Here is a 21,853-nt window from a genome sequence, read left to right as displayed (position 1 = left end):
GTCCATTTCAGACCAAAAGGTTGCTCAGGAAGTAGTTAGTAAGTAAGCAAGTAAACATACACTATTCATGGTTCAGCAATAAATACTGCGACCTGCACTGCCTATACAGCTGATATCATACTTTGCGTGAGTCCAGGTGTAAACACTGCATGCAATGGTGCACATGGTGTGACTAAAACTGACGACAAAACCACCGGATCTGGAATCAGTCCAATGTTTAATATACAAACATGACAACGGCAAAATGATTCAGTGATTCAGCTTGTGTTTATCTACTATACTGTACTATCATGATAGGAAAGGCAAATTGATATCGTTTTCCGATACTGTACTATTCAAGCCTAATCGAGAGTTCCATGTACTAGCATCGGCTGACTGGTTTAATTGCGCATTTTATACTTGAAAAGTACACGAGAAGTCAACGCAAATTCCAATCGAATTGGCAGTGCAGTACCGGAGTGCAGTGCAGTGTTCCAAACCAAAGGTGGCCTTGATGTTGTGTTTTGACCGTTAAATATAGGAGTACAATTATGCCGAGTACTGGTATTGGTACCAGCACAGAGCCGTTTGTGTTCTTTTGCAATGGAAGAAAGGTAAATAAACACATTTTATGTTGGCTCAAATGCTCTTCAATACACATGATACTTGTATTAAACTCTTGTAAACAATGAGTATCCTACGTGAGTACTTTATAAAGGGTGTTTCCATAACCTGACCACCTTTTCTGACTACCTTTTCTGACTACCTTTTCTGACCACCTTTTTTGACAATCTTATTTGACATTATTTTGATGTTTGCTATATTGTTATTATCTTTACACTTTGCACAATAATGTTGTACCATTCTGGATGTTAAGTGACATAAAATTGAAATTATTAAGTGAAATTTGTTTTGTTTTTCCATACTTCCATGGTTTTTCACAGGGCAGTTAACTTCTCAGTTTAGAGAGGAGACAGCTATCATTTCAGGTGCTGGGTCAATAATCGATAGAGTAAACACTATTACCACTTCACAAGGTCACATTCAGGCCTATGGTCAAACATGCCCTGATAATATTAAGGGTGCAGCATGAATGTGAATATGGGTTTAAGGGTATACGAGGTATTGTTGGTCAAAGCAGATTTTCATTTATCTGAATCAATATATTATTGAAAAATAACACATTGGTGTTTTGCAGAAGTTCATTATACAAATCATATACTTTGGAAAACTTGCTTAATTCATTGTTAATGAGTTATGTACGTTTTACAAAAGTGTTGTTGTTTCAGCCCTCTCTACAACATAACTCAAGAACCACAGGACCTACAAAAGTATATCTGTGATATTTGAATTATTCTACACGCTTGCTATGAATAAGCCCAATCGCCATAACTTTCAGGTTTTTTGGGACACTTTGACCTCTGACATATCTGGAAAATTGCTGTAATCATTAATTTATTATCGTAATATGTTATCATTATAAATAATAAAATAATTAATTTATACAATAATCAAATTTTTGGGTTTGTTTTTATTCTAGTAACACGTTTTAAGTTATATTTTGTACGCTCAAAACCCCAATTTTTCTGAATTTTCCCGATAGGTCAAAGGACAAAGTGTCCCAAAACTGCAAATGCATTGCAAACTTGCAATGCCGATTGGGCTTATTGAGCAATGCAATTTTTGCTAAAACTCACTACCATTTGCAAGGTGCTGTGAACTACTTTGTTTTCTGCTGCTTCGACCAACAATACATCGTATACCCTTAATTGTCCATCAGACAGACAAAGTCAGAACAGGGAAGTGCTGAGGGTAAACACTAGGGAGCACTCGTTCGAATGAAGTCAGGAAAATTGGATGTGCGTGCAAAATTTTATTTTATTTGTTTTAAATAATTTCATTTACCATGAAAGTGTTGTAGTTTTTAAGTTTCAAGTTTTTATTTGAAAATTGTTTTTACATCAGTGTCACTCGATCCGATGGTGCATCCAAGACATTAAATATACAAACAAAACTGTATTAAACAAAACAAAATACTCGACAAGCAAAAGGTACAAATAAATAATCTAAAGTGAGAAAGAAATAACAACCATGTACCCTTAAAATGTTGTTTATCTATTAACAAGTCCCAGAGAAAACCTTGCTAATTATCACCCAGCATGACCGTCTATGATTATGGCGTAAAACACTAGGATCCAAAACATTCTCATCTATTAGTGCACAGTTCTTTAACTCCAATACATTTGTACATTCATTGAATGACCTTTGGAAATTGGGGTACAAAAACCTCATACTCTGCAACTTGAGGTCAAATTTTGCACTATGATTGTTTTTATTGGACTATTGCATTGGGATAAGGCCATTGTGGTGAGCATCAAATATCACAGGGCTCACTGTAAAAGCTGGTCAGAAAAGGTAGTCAGAAAAGGTAGTCAGAAAAGGTGGTCAGGTTATGGAAACACCCCTTTATAAACATGATAAATGGAATACGATGCATATCGGTACCGCGGTACTAAAGGCCTTCATGCTCGACCCCCCCGGAACCCCCTTGATCTGCCAACAAATTCTTGCCCCCTTATTAAACTTGCCAAAATGCCTTCCCTCCCCTCCCCCGCCCTATGCACGGTGGTGCCAAATTTGCTGAGGAAAAAACCCTACTTGACCCTGTGCAAATTTAAAGGTCTATATACAGGCCTATACATTGCGCGGAGCATAAAATACGTTTCCGTATACGGTACCGTTTTCTATACAAGTGTACTTGAACTTAAGAACATGGGTTAAACTTTTAACCAACACAGGTTAGGTGAACACAAGTTCAAACATTCTACGTTTGTTAAAAAGCTTCAACTTATGGTTCATCTGGTATAAATGGTATAAAGTGTAGAATAAAATATTTAACCTGTGTTCCGAAAAGGCTTTTTAGAGTGTAAAGGTACCGTAGGATCCATCATAAAGTTTTAGAGTGTTACGTTCAGCTGTACGTTGACCTAGTGAGCCACAAATCCCCCACCACCTCTTGACTTGCCAAAAATCTCTTGCCCGTCCTTTGGATGCCAAAAATTGCTTGCTCTCCTACGATCCTTTGACCATGCCAGAAATGGCGTGTGGGAGACATTGCACCCCCCCGGGATTGCACCCCTTACACCGTGCACCACCCTTAAGGCCAAATCAAAAGATAATCATGTTTCACCCCCCCCGCTTCCTGTTTTGAGGTTTCTTCAATTATTTTTTTATTTTTTGAATTTCAGATGTTCAAAAAATATGTCTAGGAATAATACAAGAAACACATTTGGAAGGTTTTGAGATCATTAGAGGGGAGCATACCTCTCAGAACAAGAACAACAAAATTAAAAAAAGGCCTCCTCCTTTTTCCAGGCAATATTGTAGCCTATGTACGCTAACATTTTACACCGATTTTGCGATAAAAAATATAAAAAAATCCTCCTCTTCCTCATTTTTTTGAAAACCCGGACGTGAAACATGTTTTTTATTGGTCGAAGCAACCAAAAAAATCGAGTTTAATTGTCTAAATCAATATATTTATTGAAAAATAACAATTTGATGTTTTGCAAAAGTTCATTCTACAAATTATATACTTTGAAAACTTGCTTGATTTATTGTTGTTAATGAGTTATGTACGTTTTGCAAAAGTGTTGTTGTTTCAGCCCTCTTTACAACATTATTACCATAGTAGGACTTTACAAAAGTATGTCTCCCGGGTATAGGCCTATCTGTGATATTTGAATTCTTAATTCTACACGCTCGCTAATATATGAAATGATCAATACAATTTTTACCAAAGCTCACTACCATTCGCAAGCACTGTGATTCGCAAGATGCTGTGAACTACCAAATCGCAACACTTTAAAATAGTCGCTATTAACCTGGCCTGGTAATCGTGTTGATCGAAATTCATTCTGCACAGGATCCATTCCAGGGTCAATTCAAGCTGTCACTTGATCGGCTGCTGAGACGCTTGCCTGCCTTGGGCGTTAAACTTGCCAGTTGCTTAGGGGACAACCCAAAAGTTCGATAAAGCCCTATAAACGAAAGTCCTTTCGTTAGAAGGCTAACCCCCACCCCTCCCCTCTAACGTATTGTCAAATATCGAAAATTCCAACCCGTATTCATTGGGCATAGGGCCGTCGCTATGGTCGATGGGGTTGTAGAGGGGTGCGACATTGCTAGGATATTGATCACGTTTTAAGAAACAATAATTCTATTTTATTTTGAAATATTTTTCTTCATAAAAGATTAGGACTTGCTGGATTTTCAAATAAAAAAGAATCAAAGTGCGGTACAGCTGCTTTAAAAAATGAACTTACAAGTTGCAGGTTGCGATACTGCACTAATATATTGATTTGAAATTATTTTGAAGCAACCACTGTATTTATACTTCAGAATATACTAAAAATTTTACAATTAGGGGGCCTATATATTAAATCCATAAAAAAAGATCAACTTTGACCGATGTTTTAACTACTTCTTTACAAACGTGACCCCCCCTCCCTCCCTTAACGAACGGACTTTCGTTTACAGGGCTTCATCGAACTTTTGGGTTGTTCCCTTACCAAGTTCAGTTCTGAAATTCAACAGCACATCACAGCACAGATACCCGGCACAGATATTGGAACACAATATCTGTGATCACAGCAACCAAAATAAGATTTCTGACCCTGACCTGAGAACGTAGCTTCGTGCACTGCATCATAGCACCAAACGTGATAATAATCTCGACTTCTTTTGGAAACATTTTCGTGAACGATTTTACCGGGCGATTTTATAATTCAAGTTCATGCTAAAAGGGACACTGCACTTCGTGATTCACAGCCTTACCCCCACCTTCGCTTCTTTGGCAGGTCGAAAGGGGGGGGGGAGCGATTTTTGGCACAGATATTTTGGGCATCGCTATATTACGCCCTAAAAAGGTGTAGGAAAATTAGGAACATGTTCAATGCAAAATTTCCTGCTCGCTCGCATTATATGATAAGACAATTTAAGGTTATAAATTAGGGTTCCCCAAAATCTTAATGTGTAAAGGAGGGGGGGCAAAGGTGTTTTGTCACGTCGAAAGGGGGGGGCAAAGGTTTTTGGCACGTCGAAAGGGGGGGCAAAGATTTTTTGGCACGTCGAAAGGGATGGGGGGCAAGCGATTTTTGGCAGACCAATTTGAGAATTCACCACCCCGGGGTTACACATAATAATTGCTCAACCCCTTATAATTATATTTATTTTATTATAGTTTTATTAAAGTTTGATTAATTGTATAGGTTTATTAGTAGTGTCCACTAAAAATTGAAGTACTTTTAAATTGATTCAGATCTAACATTTAACCTAACCCAAAACTATTGCCCTAATATACCCCCAAAAGGGAATAAGGGGAGAAATTGATTTCAACTGAAAGTTTAATATAAAGTTTAATATATATTAAATGTTATTAAATGCACGAATTTGTTAATAACTTTTCAATTACTTTATTTAACCTCATTTCATCACACTTGTTATTTTTATTACTAATAATATAAAGGAAAAACCTTTCACAGAATTTCAGAAAGCTAAAAAAATACTTTTTACATTACAAAAAATTAATTTGAGGGCACATGTTATTTTCCTTCATGGGTAAGAATTTTTTCTTGCTTGCAAGAATTTTTTTCTTGCGTGTTAGAAATTTGATAAATAGGTCACCATACACAAAATTAATGCATGAACCTATTTATCAAATTTCTAACCTGCAACAAAAAACAACTTTTGCACGAAAGAAGCAATTCTAACCGAGCAGAAAAAAGCTTGTGCACTCAAGATTTTTTTTTCATATTCAGAAATGTTTAAATTTCCAAAATTATGTGAACCGAAATGTTTGTCCTGTATTTTATTAGCAATAAAAATAGCAAGTTTGATGAAATGACGCAGAATTAAGCAATTGAAATACAAGTAACACAATTATGAATAAATAACATTAAAGATAGGTCAGATTTTCATGTGAAAGCAAACCCCTGTATAGGGGCAAATGTTAGTTGGGCCTGGTTGGGGTTGTATAAGGTTAAGGATTGGGGCCCGGGGATGGATTAGGCATTGGTAGGCCTATAGGGTTTATGTAAGGCTGAGTTCACATACGGTATACGGTATTCGCTATACGAAATACGCTCATTCGATCAGGCTGAGTTCATATAGAGTATACTATGTGAACTCAGCCTGATCGAATGAGCGTATTTCGTATAGCGAATAACAATATGTCAGTTTACCCATTTTCTTCGTCTTATCAAATGCTTGTAACTTTACTTCTTGAGGTCACATTGCATTCAATGAGGTGTCATAATGTGCAGAATTAGATAGTGCATCTATTAAAAAATGAATTTACCCACATATGGTTTAGGTTTTTAAAATTTGGACGGTATACGCTGCACTAAAATCGAACACGCGCGATTCCCACTATACTAAACGCAGGTATACGGCCTTTTCGAATAGCTCTTATGTGACCCGGTACTATGAAATTACCTTGATCGATTTAAGCTATAGGCCTACGCGTCCACCTGCAAAACGTGCATCGTATACCCGAATAGTATACTTCTATGCGATCGTAGCCTTATGTGACCCGGTACTATGATTTTGCCTTGCTCGATTTAAGCTATACGCGTGAACCTGCAAAACGTGCACCGTAGGGCCTATACCCGAATAGTATACTTCTATGTGAACGCAGCCTTAGGCTAGTCATCAATTAGGCTGCGATCACATAGAAGTATACTATTCGGGTATACCGTGCACGTTTTGCAGGTGCACGCGTATAGCTAAAATCGAGCAAGGCAATTTCATATTACCGGGTTACATAAGGCTACGATCACATGGAAGTATACTATTCGGGTATACGGTGCACGTTTTGCAGGTGTACGCGTATAGCTTAAATCGAGCAAGGTAATTTCATAGTACCGGGTCACATAAGAGGGCACTATTCGAAAAGGCCGTATACCTGCGTATATATAGTATAGTGGGAATCGTGCGTGTTCGATTTTAGTGCAGCGTATACCGTCCTAATTTTAAAACTAAACCATATGTGGGTAAATTAATTTTTTTAAATCGATGCACTATCTAATTCTGCACATTATGACACCTCATTGAATGCAATATGACCTCAAAAAGGAAAGTAACAAGCATTTGATTAGACGAAGAAAATTGGTAACTGACCTCCATATATTCGCTATTCGCTATATGAAATACGCTCATTTGATCAGGCTGAGTTCACATAGTGTACTCCTATATGAACTCAGCCTGATAGAATGAGCGTATTTCGTATAGCGAATACCGTATACTTCTATGTGATCGCAGCCTTAAAGTAAAATCGCTGCCGTAGTGCACGTTAGGCTGCGTTCACATAGAAGTATACTATTCGGGTATACGGTGCACGTGTTGCAGGTGCACGCGTATAGCTTAAATCGAGCAAGACAATTTCATAGTACCGGGTCACATAAGGCTACGATCACATAGAAGTATACTATTCGGGTATACGGTGCACGTTTTGCAGGTGTACGCGTATAGCTTAAATCGAGCAAGGTAATTTCATAGTACCGGGTCACATAAGAGGGCACTATTCGAAAAACCGTATACCTGCGTATAGTAGTATAGTGGGAATAAGTGGGAATCGTGCATGTTCGATTTTAGTGCAGCGTATACCGTCCTAATTTTAAAACTAAACCATATGTGGGTAAATTCATTTTTTTTAAATAGATGCACTATCTAATTCTGCACATTATGACACCTCATTGAATGCAATGTGACCTCAAGAAGTAAACTTACAAGCATTTGATTAGACGAAGAAAATTGGTAAACTGACCTATCATGCCGAGACTCGCCGCCGCTATACGAAATACGCTCATTCGATCAGGCTGAGTTCACATAGTATACTCCTATATGAACTCGGCCTGATCGAATGAGCGTATTTCGTATAGCGAATACCGTATACCGCATACTTCTATGTGAACTCAGCCTTAGTAACCATTGGTTACTGGTTCAAGCATGATGGGCTCTGCTAGTACCTGTTCCGAATATTGATATGCCATAGGCTTTGTGTTGTGATCATTTCGATCAGTGGTTCTTAACAAAGAAAGCGTAAGCCAGTTGACATAGCACGGTCATATTCTAACGTGCACTACGAAAAGTCGCGGGAAATTTATGGATGACTGAACCTCCCACTCGGGAAATTTACATTTTGTTTCTAGTGTGTGGGTCTATGTATTACCACACAGTTCTTTTGCTTCGCAGGTCGTGGATGAAGATGTTGACCCAGAACTTACCCTCCTTACGTACATACGGACCAAGTGTATCCTTTTCTATATTTAAAGCAATCCATCAATAGTCTTTTCAATATTGGATCTGCCTGGCTTTGTGCCAAATGAAATAAATAAATAAATTAATTAATTAAATTAATTAATTAATATTCCCGGTACGGTTAACGATATCATATAACAATGACACAGAGAAAATTATAAGTTTTTAATAGTCAAACAAGTTTACCTAAAACCCCGCCTAAAACGCATGAAAGAAAAAAATTCCGTTTTCGAAGAATTATGACCAACTGTTTCCTGAGACATTTTTTGGGGTGAAGCGATTCGTAATCAAGTGTGGAAATACGAAATCTTTTGAATAGATAGCCTATACTTGATTTGAGAATGATGGTTACACAAATCTGGGAAAAAATTAAATTTTTAATACGAATCTTTGTTTCGCCGCCTTGTTAGATGACCTGGCCTGATAGGCCTTATACCTTTAATTAACTGCATTCGTTACAGCTGCCTGCTCAATCGGCTGTTGTGTTGGTGTGCAGGCGCTAAGGTTCGCTAAGTTTGAAAAAAGGTCCGTTCGAAAAAAAAAGGTTCGCTATAGCCTAGTTCGAAAAAAAGGTTCGCTATAGTTCGAAACATAAAAAGGAATCGCTAATCCAAACGTTAAGGTTATATAGGGTAAGTATTTTTTTGTTTTTCATTAATATTTTATTATACCCTTTGTTTTTCACCTCTCCTTACAATTCATGCAGTATTCAACATTACCATTACATGCAATTTTAACTTCTTTTCTTTTTTACACCAACTTGCTTATAATGCTATTCTTTTTTTTAAAGGAAAACCAACATATTGGATGCTTTCCATATTTAGGGTTAGTGTTACTGTTAGTGTTAGGGTAATGGTAATAACGAACATGATTAGATTCAGCCCATCAGGATTCCTGAGTAAATCTATGTGTTTTTGATCAAAAGGGAAAAAAGTGCAAATTGAAATAAAATAATACATTCTGCAATCGCATAAAATGATATTAAAACATTAAGCCTATATATTTGTGTATTCAATAATTTGCTTAACTGTAAACCAGTGCGTTTAACTGGTAGTAAGCTTGGCTGTGCAGAAGGAGGATGTGGTGCATGTACGGTAATGGTGTCATCTTATGACGCTGATACGAAAACAATCAGGTAATTATATTATTGTTAACAGTTTATATATTCGTTAAAAAAAGTATACAACAAATAGGCAATCAACGAAGGTTAAATGCTTTTTGAAATCAGTCACTTATTGGACTATGAGCATGCGTAAATAAAAAAAAATCAACTATTTCTGAAATGTCTAATCAGGGGGGGGGGGGTGGCACTCCAACTTTGGAGGTGACGCGTATGTAGGGCTGTTAAGACCCCCATTTTCATCATCGCTGTCACCCAAAGACCCCATACTTTTTTACGAACACATGCTCTATCACCCGAAGACCCCCTATTTTTCCATTTGATCTGTCACCCAAAGACCCTTACAACTTTCATTTATCACTGATAGACCCCCTATTTTTTTTTTTTTTTTTTCACCCAAAGACCCTTACAACTTTCATTTATCACTGATTTTGTTACTTATTTTGAAAAAAAGAAAGAAATTTGAAGCCATTTAGAACTAGAAATTTGATTTTCGAGGTTTCTGTGGCGCTGTTTCGGTTCTCACCCAAAGATTCCATTTAAAAAAAGGTCATGTTCTCACCCAATATTTTTTACATTTTGCTCTCACCGAATGCCAAAAATCATGCTCTCACCCAATGACCCCATATTTTTTACATTTTGCTCTTACCGAATGCCCCTAACTGCGAAAGTGCCAGCCCTACACCTATATCCATTTCAAATTGAAGTGCCCCCGGGGTCTAATCAGAATATTGATTAGACAAAATGACAAGGAACTGTACTCAAATTTGATAGGGTGCCTTCTCATTTAAAACGGCGATCTTGTTAATTATTATAGAATAGATAGATTATCAAATTTGAGTAATTTGCCTTGTATATAATGACGTAAATTAATAAATTTGAGTGTAGTTTGTCTTGTCAGAGGGAGACTTAACAAAATCTTGTCAACATGAAATGGATAATCTTGTCAAATAATGAGTGAGAGATCTGGTCAATGTATAGTTCCTTGTTAACATAACACAGAACGAAATTATTCATTTTGATAAGATTGTCGGTTAAAAGTGATAATAAACCTAATCAAAGTGATATTTCAGCAAAAATAAATGAGGATGGATTCAGATTTGTGTAATTAAGTAGGCCTTTTATGGCACTACATTTTGGTTCAATGCTCTTGTCTCTATACCGTAAAACCTTGTCTACAAGTATAGCCTATAGAATGTTTTCAATGAAAGCTAAGTAATACGAAACAGCTGTAAATATGCCAATACAATAGATTGGTCTTACAATAGTATATGCTCGTATCGGTAATTTATTTGCTCAAACTCCATGATGTTTTAATTTTGTCGATGGATGGCGCCTGGATTGATTTAGCGTTCATCAAAAGCACTCTATGCTTGTAGACGAGGTTTTACGGTATGTACACATGCAATGCTCATAATCCAGTGTATACAAGTAACTGATTTGAAAACAACGGCAACAATAATTGTTAAAAAACCAGCAAATACATATATATAGCAGCCTCAGATAAATTCATTAAAACTTCTCGGCTTATATATTAAGAAATAATTATGTAAACATTAACAAAATATTTGTAGACATTTTTCAGTGAATGCATGTTTGGCTCCAATATGTTCTGTGCATGGAATGGCCGTTACCACAGTAGAAGGCATCAGGAGTACCAGGACAAAACTACATCCAGTACAGGTTGGTGCAATCATGCTAGAAATACACTGCAAAAACAAGTGTTTATATTTAAACACCATATTGTGTTTATCAGAGCAACACTTAATAAACACATGGTCTAACACTAATGTTAATGGTTCTAACACTAATGTTCATAAATTAACACTTGGTGTTATATTACAAACATTAGTGTTAGTAATATAACACCAAGTGTTAATTTATGAACATTAGTGTTAGACCATTGACATGAATTATGTGTTTATTAAGTGTTGCTCTGATAAACACAATATGGTGTTTAAATATAAACACTTGTTTTTGCAGTGTAGCAAGTCAACATGATACAACATGATACATTCCCGCCGAGGGTAAAGGGTAGGTCACCCTTGGGCCCGGGGTCTTAGGAAGCCCCTAAAAGTAAAAAGTAATGAAAGCGGACCTTAAAATAGTAAAGAAAACATACTCTCTAGAGTGACAAACTCACTCCCCAAAAGAGTGATTCACCTATACGACCACTCAAAAAAGAGTGAAATGTGTTTTTTAACTTTATAACCACATAGTGAAAACCACTCTAAAAGTTCTTTCTTTTAGATTTGTTTTAAAGTTAAAAAACACATTTCACTCTTTTTTGAGTGGTTTTATAAGTGAATCACTCTTTTGGGGTGAGTTTTTCATTCTTTTACATTTAGAGAGTATGCTACCCTCACCGGGCCGTAAGGCAAAGAAAAGAGACATAGGCCTATAGGAGATCCGTAAAAAGCACAGAAATTTAAGTTAACATATCTTAATGGTAATGGTAAAATGGTTTGTTTTTCAAAATAGGAGCGAATCGCCAAAGCGCATGGGTCACAATGTGGGTTCTGCACACCAGGTATTGTAATGTCTATGTATACCTTGCTAAGAAATAACCCAGTACCAAACATGGACGATATATTCAGTGCCTTCGAAGGTAATCTATGCAGATGTACCGGATATAGACCGATTCTGGAAGGTTACAAGACCTTCACCAAGGTAAAGATATTCTCAAACTTATTATGTAACTTTATGATTAGCAAATGAATGTATTATTTCATTCTACAACTATCATGACTATAGAAGACGACCAACGTAACGTAAACGTTATCAAAAGAAGACATAGACCAACCTATCATTTATTTGCGACGGTCCAAAAGAGAAGGCGGGTCTTTTCAAGATACGACTAACGAAATTAGTCCAACTGAACAAGACTAGACCAATGATATTGCTTGCAATTATAGTTCCCGTGGTATTCGAATTTTGACAACACGAATCAACGTATGAACCATCATAAATTTAAAATGTCAACTTCAGTAACTTTCATTTAGTATAGCTCATTGGGTTTTATTCTTGAACGCATCTTGTTATGCTTGGAATGAACTCCCTCAAGACATCCGCAGAAACTTTTCTTCCATGACCCTTAATACTTTTAAAACCTGTATTTCAGATTTGTGATCTAGACTTTTTCAATTTCCACAAATTTATTCAACTTTTGTCTTTTCTTTATATCTGATTGCCAAACATGTACATTGTTATAATATTATCAGCATTTAATCATGTAACTATTGGTGTTACCAGACCTAATGTAAAAATTAACCTGATGTACAATGTAACTAATGTATCTTGTAACTTTTGATTCCATGCATTGCTTTTTGATTTTGATTTTTGAAATTCGCAATTTAATACACATTTTATGGCAAATCATTAAAATTGATATTTTTGATATTTAACAGTACTTGAAGTAAACTTTATAAATCTGATGATTTATACTTACAGTGTATGTAGGTGGGATGAAAAGCCGACGATCAATTGAAAATTTTGACCTTTCGTATTGAAGATATGGATTTTTTCCCAAAACACAAAAAAAATAGGTCTTTTGGGAAAAAATCCATATTTTCAATTGACCGTCGGCTTTTCCTCCCTGCTACATACACTTTAAGAATATATCATTAGATTTATATAATTTACTTCGAGGACTGTTATATATCAAAATTTGAAAAATATCAAATTTTATAATTTGTCATAAAATTTGTATTATATTGTGATTTTCAAAAATGAAAATTATTTGATATCAACAAGACATGCTTCGTATTCAGAATGCAATTCGATAGGTCTGAGGTGCTCTCATGTCCTACAAAAAATACTGTCGAAACGCAATAAACGCTCATTTTAGATCCCTTAATCATAGCCAATCTGGATCATTTTCACATTTCTAACACAGGGCGGAGGATGTTGCGGAGGAAGAGGTGGTCAGAATGGCTGCTGCATGATGAACGGTAGTAACGGTGATGTAAGTTATAGTCGTGATCACATACTGATACATTGCACCCAACTTTAAACTGCCCGCATGCACCATGTAAATTGATTAATTAATATTTCAATGGCTAAAGATTAATAGGGCATTGCCACTATCACTGCTGAAAAGTAAACCTACGATCTATGCAGCTGGTATAGCCCCGGGGGGGAGCACTCAACTTTGGAAGTGACGGTATGTGCCTGTCAATAGGCCCCCTCTTTTGAAGTCGACTATACCCGATGACCCCCTTTTTTAAAAGCCATACCCGATGACCCCCTTTTTTTAGTTGCGGCTACCCAATGACCCCCTTTTTTGGTTGCGGCTACCCAATGACCCCCTTTTTTCTAGAATAGCATCATCAAAATGCAACAAAAAAATGCCGAAACTGTCAAATGTTTTCAAAATTATGCCGAAATTTTCAAAATTTTGCTCCATTTTTTCAAAATTTTCTACCCGATGACCCTTTTAAAAAAATCTTATACTCGATGACCCCCTCTTTTCAAAATATTGTACCCAATGACCCCCTTTTTTATTTTGTATGTACCCAATGACCCCCTTTTTTAAAATAACGCTTGGTACCCGATAGGCCCCTACTTCGCGACTCCGGTAGGCACATACCCGTCACTTCCAAAGTTGAGTGTCCCCCCGGGGGTATAGCCCATTGTACCAACGACTAATAATACACTCTTTGTTATCGTATATATATAAATTTGAAATATGTTTTGAATGTTTTGAACTGCTCCATAGACAATGTGTTGTATTAAAATACTTAAAGGAGTATTTCGTGATCCTAGCACCCACTTATTATGATATTTTTCAGTTAAAGGAGTATTTCGTGATCCTAGCATCCTCTTTTTATGACATTTTTCAGTACATATCCACGAAAAAAGCATATTCCCAAAATGTCAGTTGATTCCGATTTTGCGTTCGCGAGTTGTGCATGATTATGTGTATTACACGGCTCCATAGACAATGTATTGTAATTTCGTTCTGGTATACTAGAACGAAATTCAAATTCCACGATATTTTTGCCAAACGAATTTATTTGCAAAATATTTTGTACATAAACATTATGTAGCCAGAGGTTTCCAGTGGTATAAAAATCTCAACTTTTTTGGAGAAAAGTGGGGGGATGATGCTGTGGATCACGAAATGCCCTTTTAAACAACATTTTTCCTGTAACTTTCCTGTAGCTCCAACAAAACCCGGAATAAGTCGCCAGACATGTTAATAGGCCTTCAAGGGATGGGGTATGAGCGTTTGGACAGTATTTTGTGGGACATGTGAGCACATCAGACATATCAAATTGCATTCTGAATACGAAGAATGTCCTTCTGATATCAAATAATTTTGATTTTTTGAAATTCGCAATGTAATACACATTTTATGGCAAATCATTAAAAATTGATATTTTTTATATTTAACAGTACTCGAAGTAAACTTTATAAATCTGATGATTTATACTTAACGTGTATGTAGGTGGGATGAAAAGCCGACGATCAATTGAAAATCGTATTGAAGATATGGATTTTTTCCCAAAACACCAAAAAAAAAGGTCTTTTTGGGAAAAAAATCCATATCTTCAATATGAAAGGTCAAAATTTTCAATTGATCGTCGGCTTTTCCTCCCAGCTACATACACTTTAAGAATATATCATTAGATTTATAAAATTTACTTCGAGGACTATTATATATCAAAAATTTTAAAAATATCAAATTTTTATAATTTGTCATAAAATTTGTATTATATCGTGATTTTCAAAAATGAAAATTATTTGATATCAGAAAGACATGCTTCGTATTCAGAATGCAATTCGATACGTCTGAGGTGCTCTCATGTTCCATAAAAATACTGTCGAAACGCTCAAAACGCTCATTCCAAATCCCTTAAAGTGTATGTACCTGGGATGAAAAGCCGACGTTTAATTGAAAATTTTGACCTTTCGTATTGAAAATATGAATTTTTCCCCAAACCACACACACACACAAAAAAAATAGGTCTTTTGGGGAAAAAATCCATATCTTCAATATGAAAGGTCAAAATTTTCAATTGATCGTCGGCTTTTCCTCCCAGCTACATAGACTTTAAGTACATATCATTAGATTTATAAAGTTTACTTCGAGGACTGTTATATCAAAAATTAAAAAAAAAAAAATCAAATTTGTATAATTTTTCATAAAATTTGTATTAGATCGCGAATTTCAAAAAATTAAAATTATTTGATATGAGAAGGACATTCTTCGTATTCAGAATGCAATTCGATATATCTGATGTGCTCTCATGTCCCACCAATAATACTGCCGAAACGCTCATTCCAGAGCCCCTAAAGATCATGACATTCCCATTTCAAAAAATTTGGAATTCTTAATTTCATAGCATTTGACCGTAGGACTAAGTGAACTTTCAAATTCTTGAAAGTGCTTATTAAAAAGAGGTTTATTTAATCAATAAATGACAGTTAAACTATGATAATCTCTGTTCAATGGTCCTGTGTAAGGACTCAGATCAGATTAGCAATGTGGCAAAAATATCAAGGTATCATTTACAAAATTATCCATATCTTAAAAAGTGTTGCTGTTATTTATTTAATTTTGGTATTATTTTTAAGCTTATTGTCTAGTGCTTACATTTTTATTCAAATCAAATGTCAAAAATGCGACTTGTTCCTGGTTTTGTCGGAGCGAGTCACATATGTCTTAAAAGGAAAGTCGTTACAATGATCGGTCATAATATTGTTACTATGAATCCCAGATCAATATATGTGCATAAATAATCGTATCTTGGTATGTCATTGTATTTTTAGAACAGGGAACAAGCCACCAACGGGGCCTCAGATGAATTAACCAATCGTACAAATGGAGGAAATTCTGACGGTGTAAGTCAGTCATTTAGGCGACGAAAAAAAGAAACCCTGTTCTACGGACGGATGGACCTTTCAAGTAGGGTCGGTCGGTCGGCCTTTTTTGTTTGTTTTGGAAATTACCCAAAAAATCACCAAAATATGTAAATAATTTGCAATTTGAGAAAATACAAAAAAAAATTTTGTTCCTGAAATTTCCGAAATTTGGGTCGGCATTCATTTGTACAGGACAAATTGTTTTCCCAATTTGTTTAAAAGCTGGGTCGGTCGGGCCCGTAGAACAGGGTTTTCTTTTTTCGTCGCCATATGGGACTTTATTAAGCTAAAACCATTGTTTTAATATTCGCATGAAAAACATTAATAAGGCAAACTTGCAACACACATGAAATGAAGGATCAGCAAAAGTTCGTATATCCTTACAAAAAATGTGGGTGCTTATTTTTTAAAAACATCTTTGTGTTAATATAACTAATTACATTGCAATGACAAATTCGATTTTCAGGTTTCCACGGCGTTATTCCAAGCAGATGATTTTACTCCTTACGATTCGTCTCAAGAACCTATTTTTCCACCAGAACTTATGGTAAGTACATATAATAAAATACTTTCGGTAATATTTGCAGTTTTAATGCAATTGTATGATAATTTGTAGATATTGCAAAACTGGCAAATTATTATGTTAAAAAGAACTACACATGATATAACTAAAGAGATTCGGCCCATTATGTACATTGATATGATAACACACCTGACACCTGTACAGTGTCACTCAGGCTATCTCTATTAAGGTTACTGGAGCTTTTCTGCGTAATTATAGAGGGACAGGGGATTGGCTCTATCATTATAAAAATTATTTGAAAAATCAAGGAGCAATTGCCGAATAGGGCGCAACTCTACTAGTCTTATTACAAGACTGCCCTACCCCAACCCTTAACCCCTAACCCTAAATTCCGTAAACGAGGACTGGACTCGGGTCTAGCAAGTTGCACCCTATTCGGTCATTACCTTCGTATTTGTAAATTTGAGCCCCATCGCCCCTTTTTAGGTCAAGGCTGTTATACTATTAACACCAACCATTGCTGAAGCTATTTCACTGAACATGTTCAAAAAACTCCAGAGAAAGAATGGGACCATAACTTTTGTAATATCTTTTGTTGATTTTGAATGATGTCATAAAGTCGTTAATATGAAGGTGATATCCCAAAAAACAAAACAAAACATTGTCTTCATTATCTGTTTGAGACCTTCTCCAAACCTTTGTGCTATTTATACGTAAAACGACTGTTCACCGTTAAAAAAAATCTGTTCAATTAGCTTAGATTATTGTATTTTTAAGATATTTGAAATTTAAAAAAAAAAATGTGGTCAAAGTCATCATAGAAAGCGTTAGCACAGCCTTAGCCCCAACGTGATTTATACATTTCAAATTCAAGTTAATGATGAAGGGTGCTTCTATTTATCAGGCATGAGAATTTTCAGGTTTAAACCTGAATTCAGGCTTTTTGTTGTCCAAATTTCCGCAATTTCTTTAAATTTCAGCCCGTTTTTGGCCTTTTTAGCCCAATTTAACGTACTTTTTCAGGCTTTTTTCAAACACTTCAGGTTTTTTCATGGATGATCATTCTCATGCCTGATTTCTTTATTAGCCCGTGATCCATTTATTTTTGGTTCCCTATAGACTTCATCACTCACGGCGACCAAGTCAGTAAGTTTTGTTGGTAAGCGCCTCACATGGCACCGTCCAGTTACATTGCCTGAACTACTTAATTTGAAGGCTCAACATCCATCTGCTAAAATTGTTGTTGGCAACACAGAAATTGGTAGGTTATCTTTGAACAAGCATTACGTTCTAAAGGCTTCGTATGTCCAATTTGCATGGATGGTTTTACAGTTTTGGTAAATCAAAGTAGTTTTAGGCCTTTCCATTCACTGATAAAATTCTCTATACGCTGGCGAAGTTACGTAATAATCGGATTAACTACCATAGCAATAGGTGAAAACAATTTTTGAATATACCGCGCTGCACTGATACTTTCACGCGGTACCTCTGCATTGAACCATATCATGCTGATCACTTGCACCTGTAAGATTAGTATCTTTGAAAAGACCAGTATTGTGATCAATCTATGATTGCAGACATACACAGGTGATTAGTTCAATCTGCTTGTAGTGCAGCGCGATATGTTCAAAATTGTTTTCACCTATTGCTATGGTAGTTAATCGGATTTATTACGTAACTTCGCCAGCGTATTACAAAAAGTATCCAAACAATTGGAAAAAAATCCTGATTTTAAAACTAACCCATTTTTTGGGTAAGTTTATTTTTTAATAGATGCACTATCTAATCCTATACACACTATGAAACACCATTGAATTTAATGGGACCTCAAGAAGTAAAGTTACAAGCATTTGATTAGACGAAGGTCCAGTTTTAAAAGCGACAAACTGGCCTATTAAAAATCCACGGACTAGACTTCTGGTTTGAGAGTGGTGACTGGCTAATTTCGGCAATGAAATTGTCGAGTTTTGGTACAGGATCGACAGGAAAAATATATGATCTTGGGAAAAGATTATCGCCGGTTCAGCAATTGTAGTCTCAATATTTTTCAAGACAAGGACATTAGACTGGGTATCAATCATGGCTTTGTTGGGAGAGAATGTGTGTGATATGGCAGCCACTGAAGAGGACCTTTCACTCATTTTTTGATGTGATATTTTTTGCTTGCAATATATGAATGACAATCGTATAATTGTATAATGATAACTTTTCGTATAATTTTTTTTCACAGGTGTGGAAGTGAAATTCAAGAATCAGTTGTACCCAATATTGGTCTGTACAACTCATATCCCAGACTTACAAGAAATATCGGTCACAGATAGTGGTATTCATGTAGGGGCATCGGTCAATCTTACAACCCTGGACGAGTTCTTGAAGAAACATATCAAACAGATACAGCAATGTGAGTTTACTTCACAGTTCAAGTTTTTGATTTGTTTTAAGTGGTACTACGGCTGAAAACATACATCATATTTATCTGGTCATTGTTTTAGATAAATCCTCACCGGAGCGCTTTCACCGGGTCAACCGGCGTCTTCAGGGGATGTTATTTCTCTGAAGATTGATGTTGCTAGTGATGTAGTACTAGGACACCTCAGATGACGTCACAGATGTTGATGACGTCAAACTTGAAGATGTCGGAGGTTTCCTAGTACTACATCGGAGGTGTCCTAGTACTACATCACTAGCAACAACAATCTTCAGAGCAATAACAACCGCTGCCGGTTGACCCGGTGAAAGGCCCGGTGAATGTACCAAATTTGAGTATGAATATACATCAGTATACAAGCATAAGTTGTTTTCATTTGCGCCAATTTTAGGCTCCCACTGCGGAGACCTGACCCTTTTTTTAAATTGCATTTTGTTTTCTATGAGCACATTCTTTATTTTAATTAATACCCGTATCGTACTTACTGAATGGTTTGGTGGTTTATTGTTGTTTTTACTTCAAAAATGTTTCGGTTACCGACAGCGTATTACTCTATTCTTTCTGTTACAGCGCACAAGACACGCGTATTTTCTGCAATAGTGGAGATGCTGAAATGGTTTGCTGGACATCAAATACGTAATGTTGCTGTAAGTATGATTCCTATGTTGCGAGTCGGAAAGATTCAAGACCAAAATCACCTTTTACCCGAATTCACCTCAGAATGCACAACAAAGCACACTGTTTGTATAAGTTAACAAAATTAGAATCTTTAATGAAGAGTATAGCATGATTAGATAATCTTATAAACATGAACATACAGTCAAGTACAATGAACAAAATACAACGATTTAAGAATTTTGCTTCACCAGCAATCTTGTTGTTGATTACAATGTTCTGTTACATTCAATGTTCCGGATGACTCTGGAATATTGTCCAGTTCCAACGTTGTAATTCCACGGCAATGACGACACTCAAGATGACGTTACATTCACTATTCGCTCGTTGCTCTTCAAAAATGTCTCTCCATTCCGTTCCACTTGACAGACTTTAGTAGAAGGTTATTGAATCAGTTATCAGCATGACGACAAAGAAAATCTCAAAGGACGAAGTACTTTCGTAAACACATATGGCGCCGATAAGAATCCGAATGGAAGTAAAGTGAAAACAAAAAACAGTCAATTCCATTAAACTGCCAGGAAATTTTTTAGTTCTTACAGAATACTCTCCTGTCATAGCCTGAACTCGACATCCGATTGTCGCTGTGATTTGTGCATCCACTTTAATGTTTGATAGGTTTATCAATTTCGCATCCCGATTCACTGTGAATCAAGATAAAGAATCTGTTACTTCATGCATTGGATCGTTCATTCGTTCATTCATTTACATACAATTTATGTAAATATAACCGTAGCGTATATTCTATATCATTCAAATCTTTACGACGGATATAATACCATAACCTGATTCCTTGTCCAAAAAACTGCCTTAAGTTTGAGTAGGAAAATCCAGATAGCGGATTGGGACGTTGCTTCCCGCTTTTAAAATGGTTCAGGAATTCAAGTTCGCCAATACCCTGGAAGAGCACATGACTGAGAAGCACAGATCGATGAGCCGGAATCGGAACCAAAATGGCGTCTACCGAATGCCCGAGGGCCCGAAAAAGTCAAGAAGCAGGAAACGATGTCTGCTTGGTTGATCCAGTTTGCGACTTGCGAGCGAGCTCTTGTGTGTATTTTGGCGCTTCTTGCGTGCTGCTCTGAACTGCGCGGATCTGATCTTTTTCTTATCTTCAATGTCTGAAGCCAATTCAGCCGATTCACATTACTCTTATCGGCCAATCAAATGAGCTTATTGCGATGCTTAAACAGCCAGGAAAAATCAGAAACTTTTGATGTGGCGGGAATATATCAATGTGGTAGTAACCCGACTTCAAGTCATATGAAATTAAAAAATCCCCCTTTGCAAAATAATCTGAAGCATGGCGCCAATCCTCAACTGATGAGCCGGAACCGGAACCAAAATGGCGTATACCGAATGCCCGGGGCTCCCCAAAAATCAGAAGCTGTAGAAAAAACAGGAAACGGTGTCTGCTTGATTGATCTAGCTTGCTTGAGCGAGCTCTTTTGGCGCTTCTTTCTTGCTGCCCTGAACTGAACGGATCTGATCTTTTTCTTACCTTCACTGTCTGAAGATTTCGTATTCTTTGACTACTTCCAGCCTCCTTCACTCTTATCGGCCAATCGAATGAGCTTATGGCGATGCTTTAAATCACCTTGCACTTGTAGGATGGATTCTTCTTAAGGTGCGATTTAACTCTCCTGGAAATTGAGGTAGCGGACACCATATCCGAGGCTCTACACCAACCGTCATCCAAATATAGCACAAGAAAAAACCCTAAAGATCTCCAATGCTTGACCAAATGACGAAGAATTTTTGTAAACACATATGGTGCCGATGACAATCCGAATGGAAGTACGATGAAAACGAAAAATAATCAATTCCATTAAGGGATCTGGAATGGGCGTTTTGAGTGTTTCGACAGTATTTTTTGTGGGACATGAGAGCACATCAGACGTATCGAATTGCATTCTGAATACGAAGAATGTCTTTCTGATAT

General features: G+C 36.4%; 1 protein-coding gene across 1 annotated transcript in view; it reads left to right on the top strand.

Moving 5' to 3' along the window:
* Nucleotides 1–241: 241 nt before the first annotated feature.
* The window catches only part of LOC140153639 (xanthine dehydrogenase/oxidase-like), a 41,536-nt gene continuing 19,924 nt past the window's right edge, over nucleotides 242–21,853 (top strand). Inside the window, exons 1-11 of the mRNA XM_072176436.1 lie at nucleotides 242–593; nucleotides 8,233–8,290; nucleotides 9,337–9,433; nucleotides 10,993–11,101; nucleotides 11,900–12,088; nucleotides 13,314–13,382; nucleotides 16,193–16,264; nucleotides 16,752–16,832; nucleotides 17,928–18,069; nucleotides 19,039–19,209; nucleotides 19,807–19,883. Coding sequence (XP_072032537.1) covers nucleotides 531–593; nucleotides 8,233–8,290; nucleotides 9,337–9,433; nucleotides 10,993–11,101; nucleotides 11,900–12,088; nucleotides 13,314–13,382; nucleotides 16,193–16,264; nucleotides 16,752–16,832; nucleotides 17,928–18,069; nucleotides 19,039–19,209; nucleotides 19,807–19,883 — 1,128 coding nt within the window. The 5' untranslated portion in view covers nucleotides 242–530. The remainder of the gene's footprint in view (nucleotides 594–8,232; nucleotides 8,291–9,336; nucleotides 9,434–10,992; nucleotides 11,102–11,899; nucleotides 12,089–13,313; nucleotides 13,383–16,192; nucleotides 16,265–16,751; nucleotides 16,833–17,927; nucleotides 18,070–19,038; nucleotides 19,210–19,806; nucleotides 19,884–21,853) is intronic.

This window comes from Amphiura filiformis, chromosome 5 (assembly GCF_039555335.1).
Source record: "Amphiura filiformis chromosome 5, Afil_fr2py, whole genome shotgun sequence".
In the NCBI taxonomy this organism is placed as follows: Eukaryota; Metazoa; Echinodermata; class Ophiuroidea; order Amphilepidida; family Amphiuridae; genus Amphiura; species Amphiura filiformis.
The sequence above is the reverse complement of the archived record's forward strand: the minus strand, read 5'-3'. Positions and strand labels throughout refer to the sequence as shown.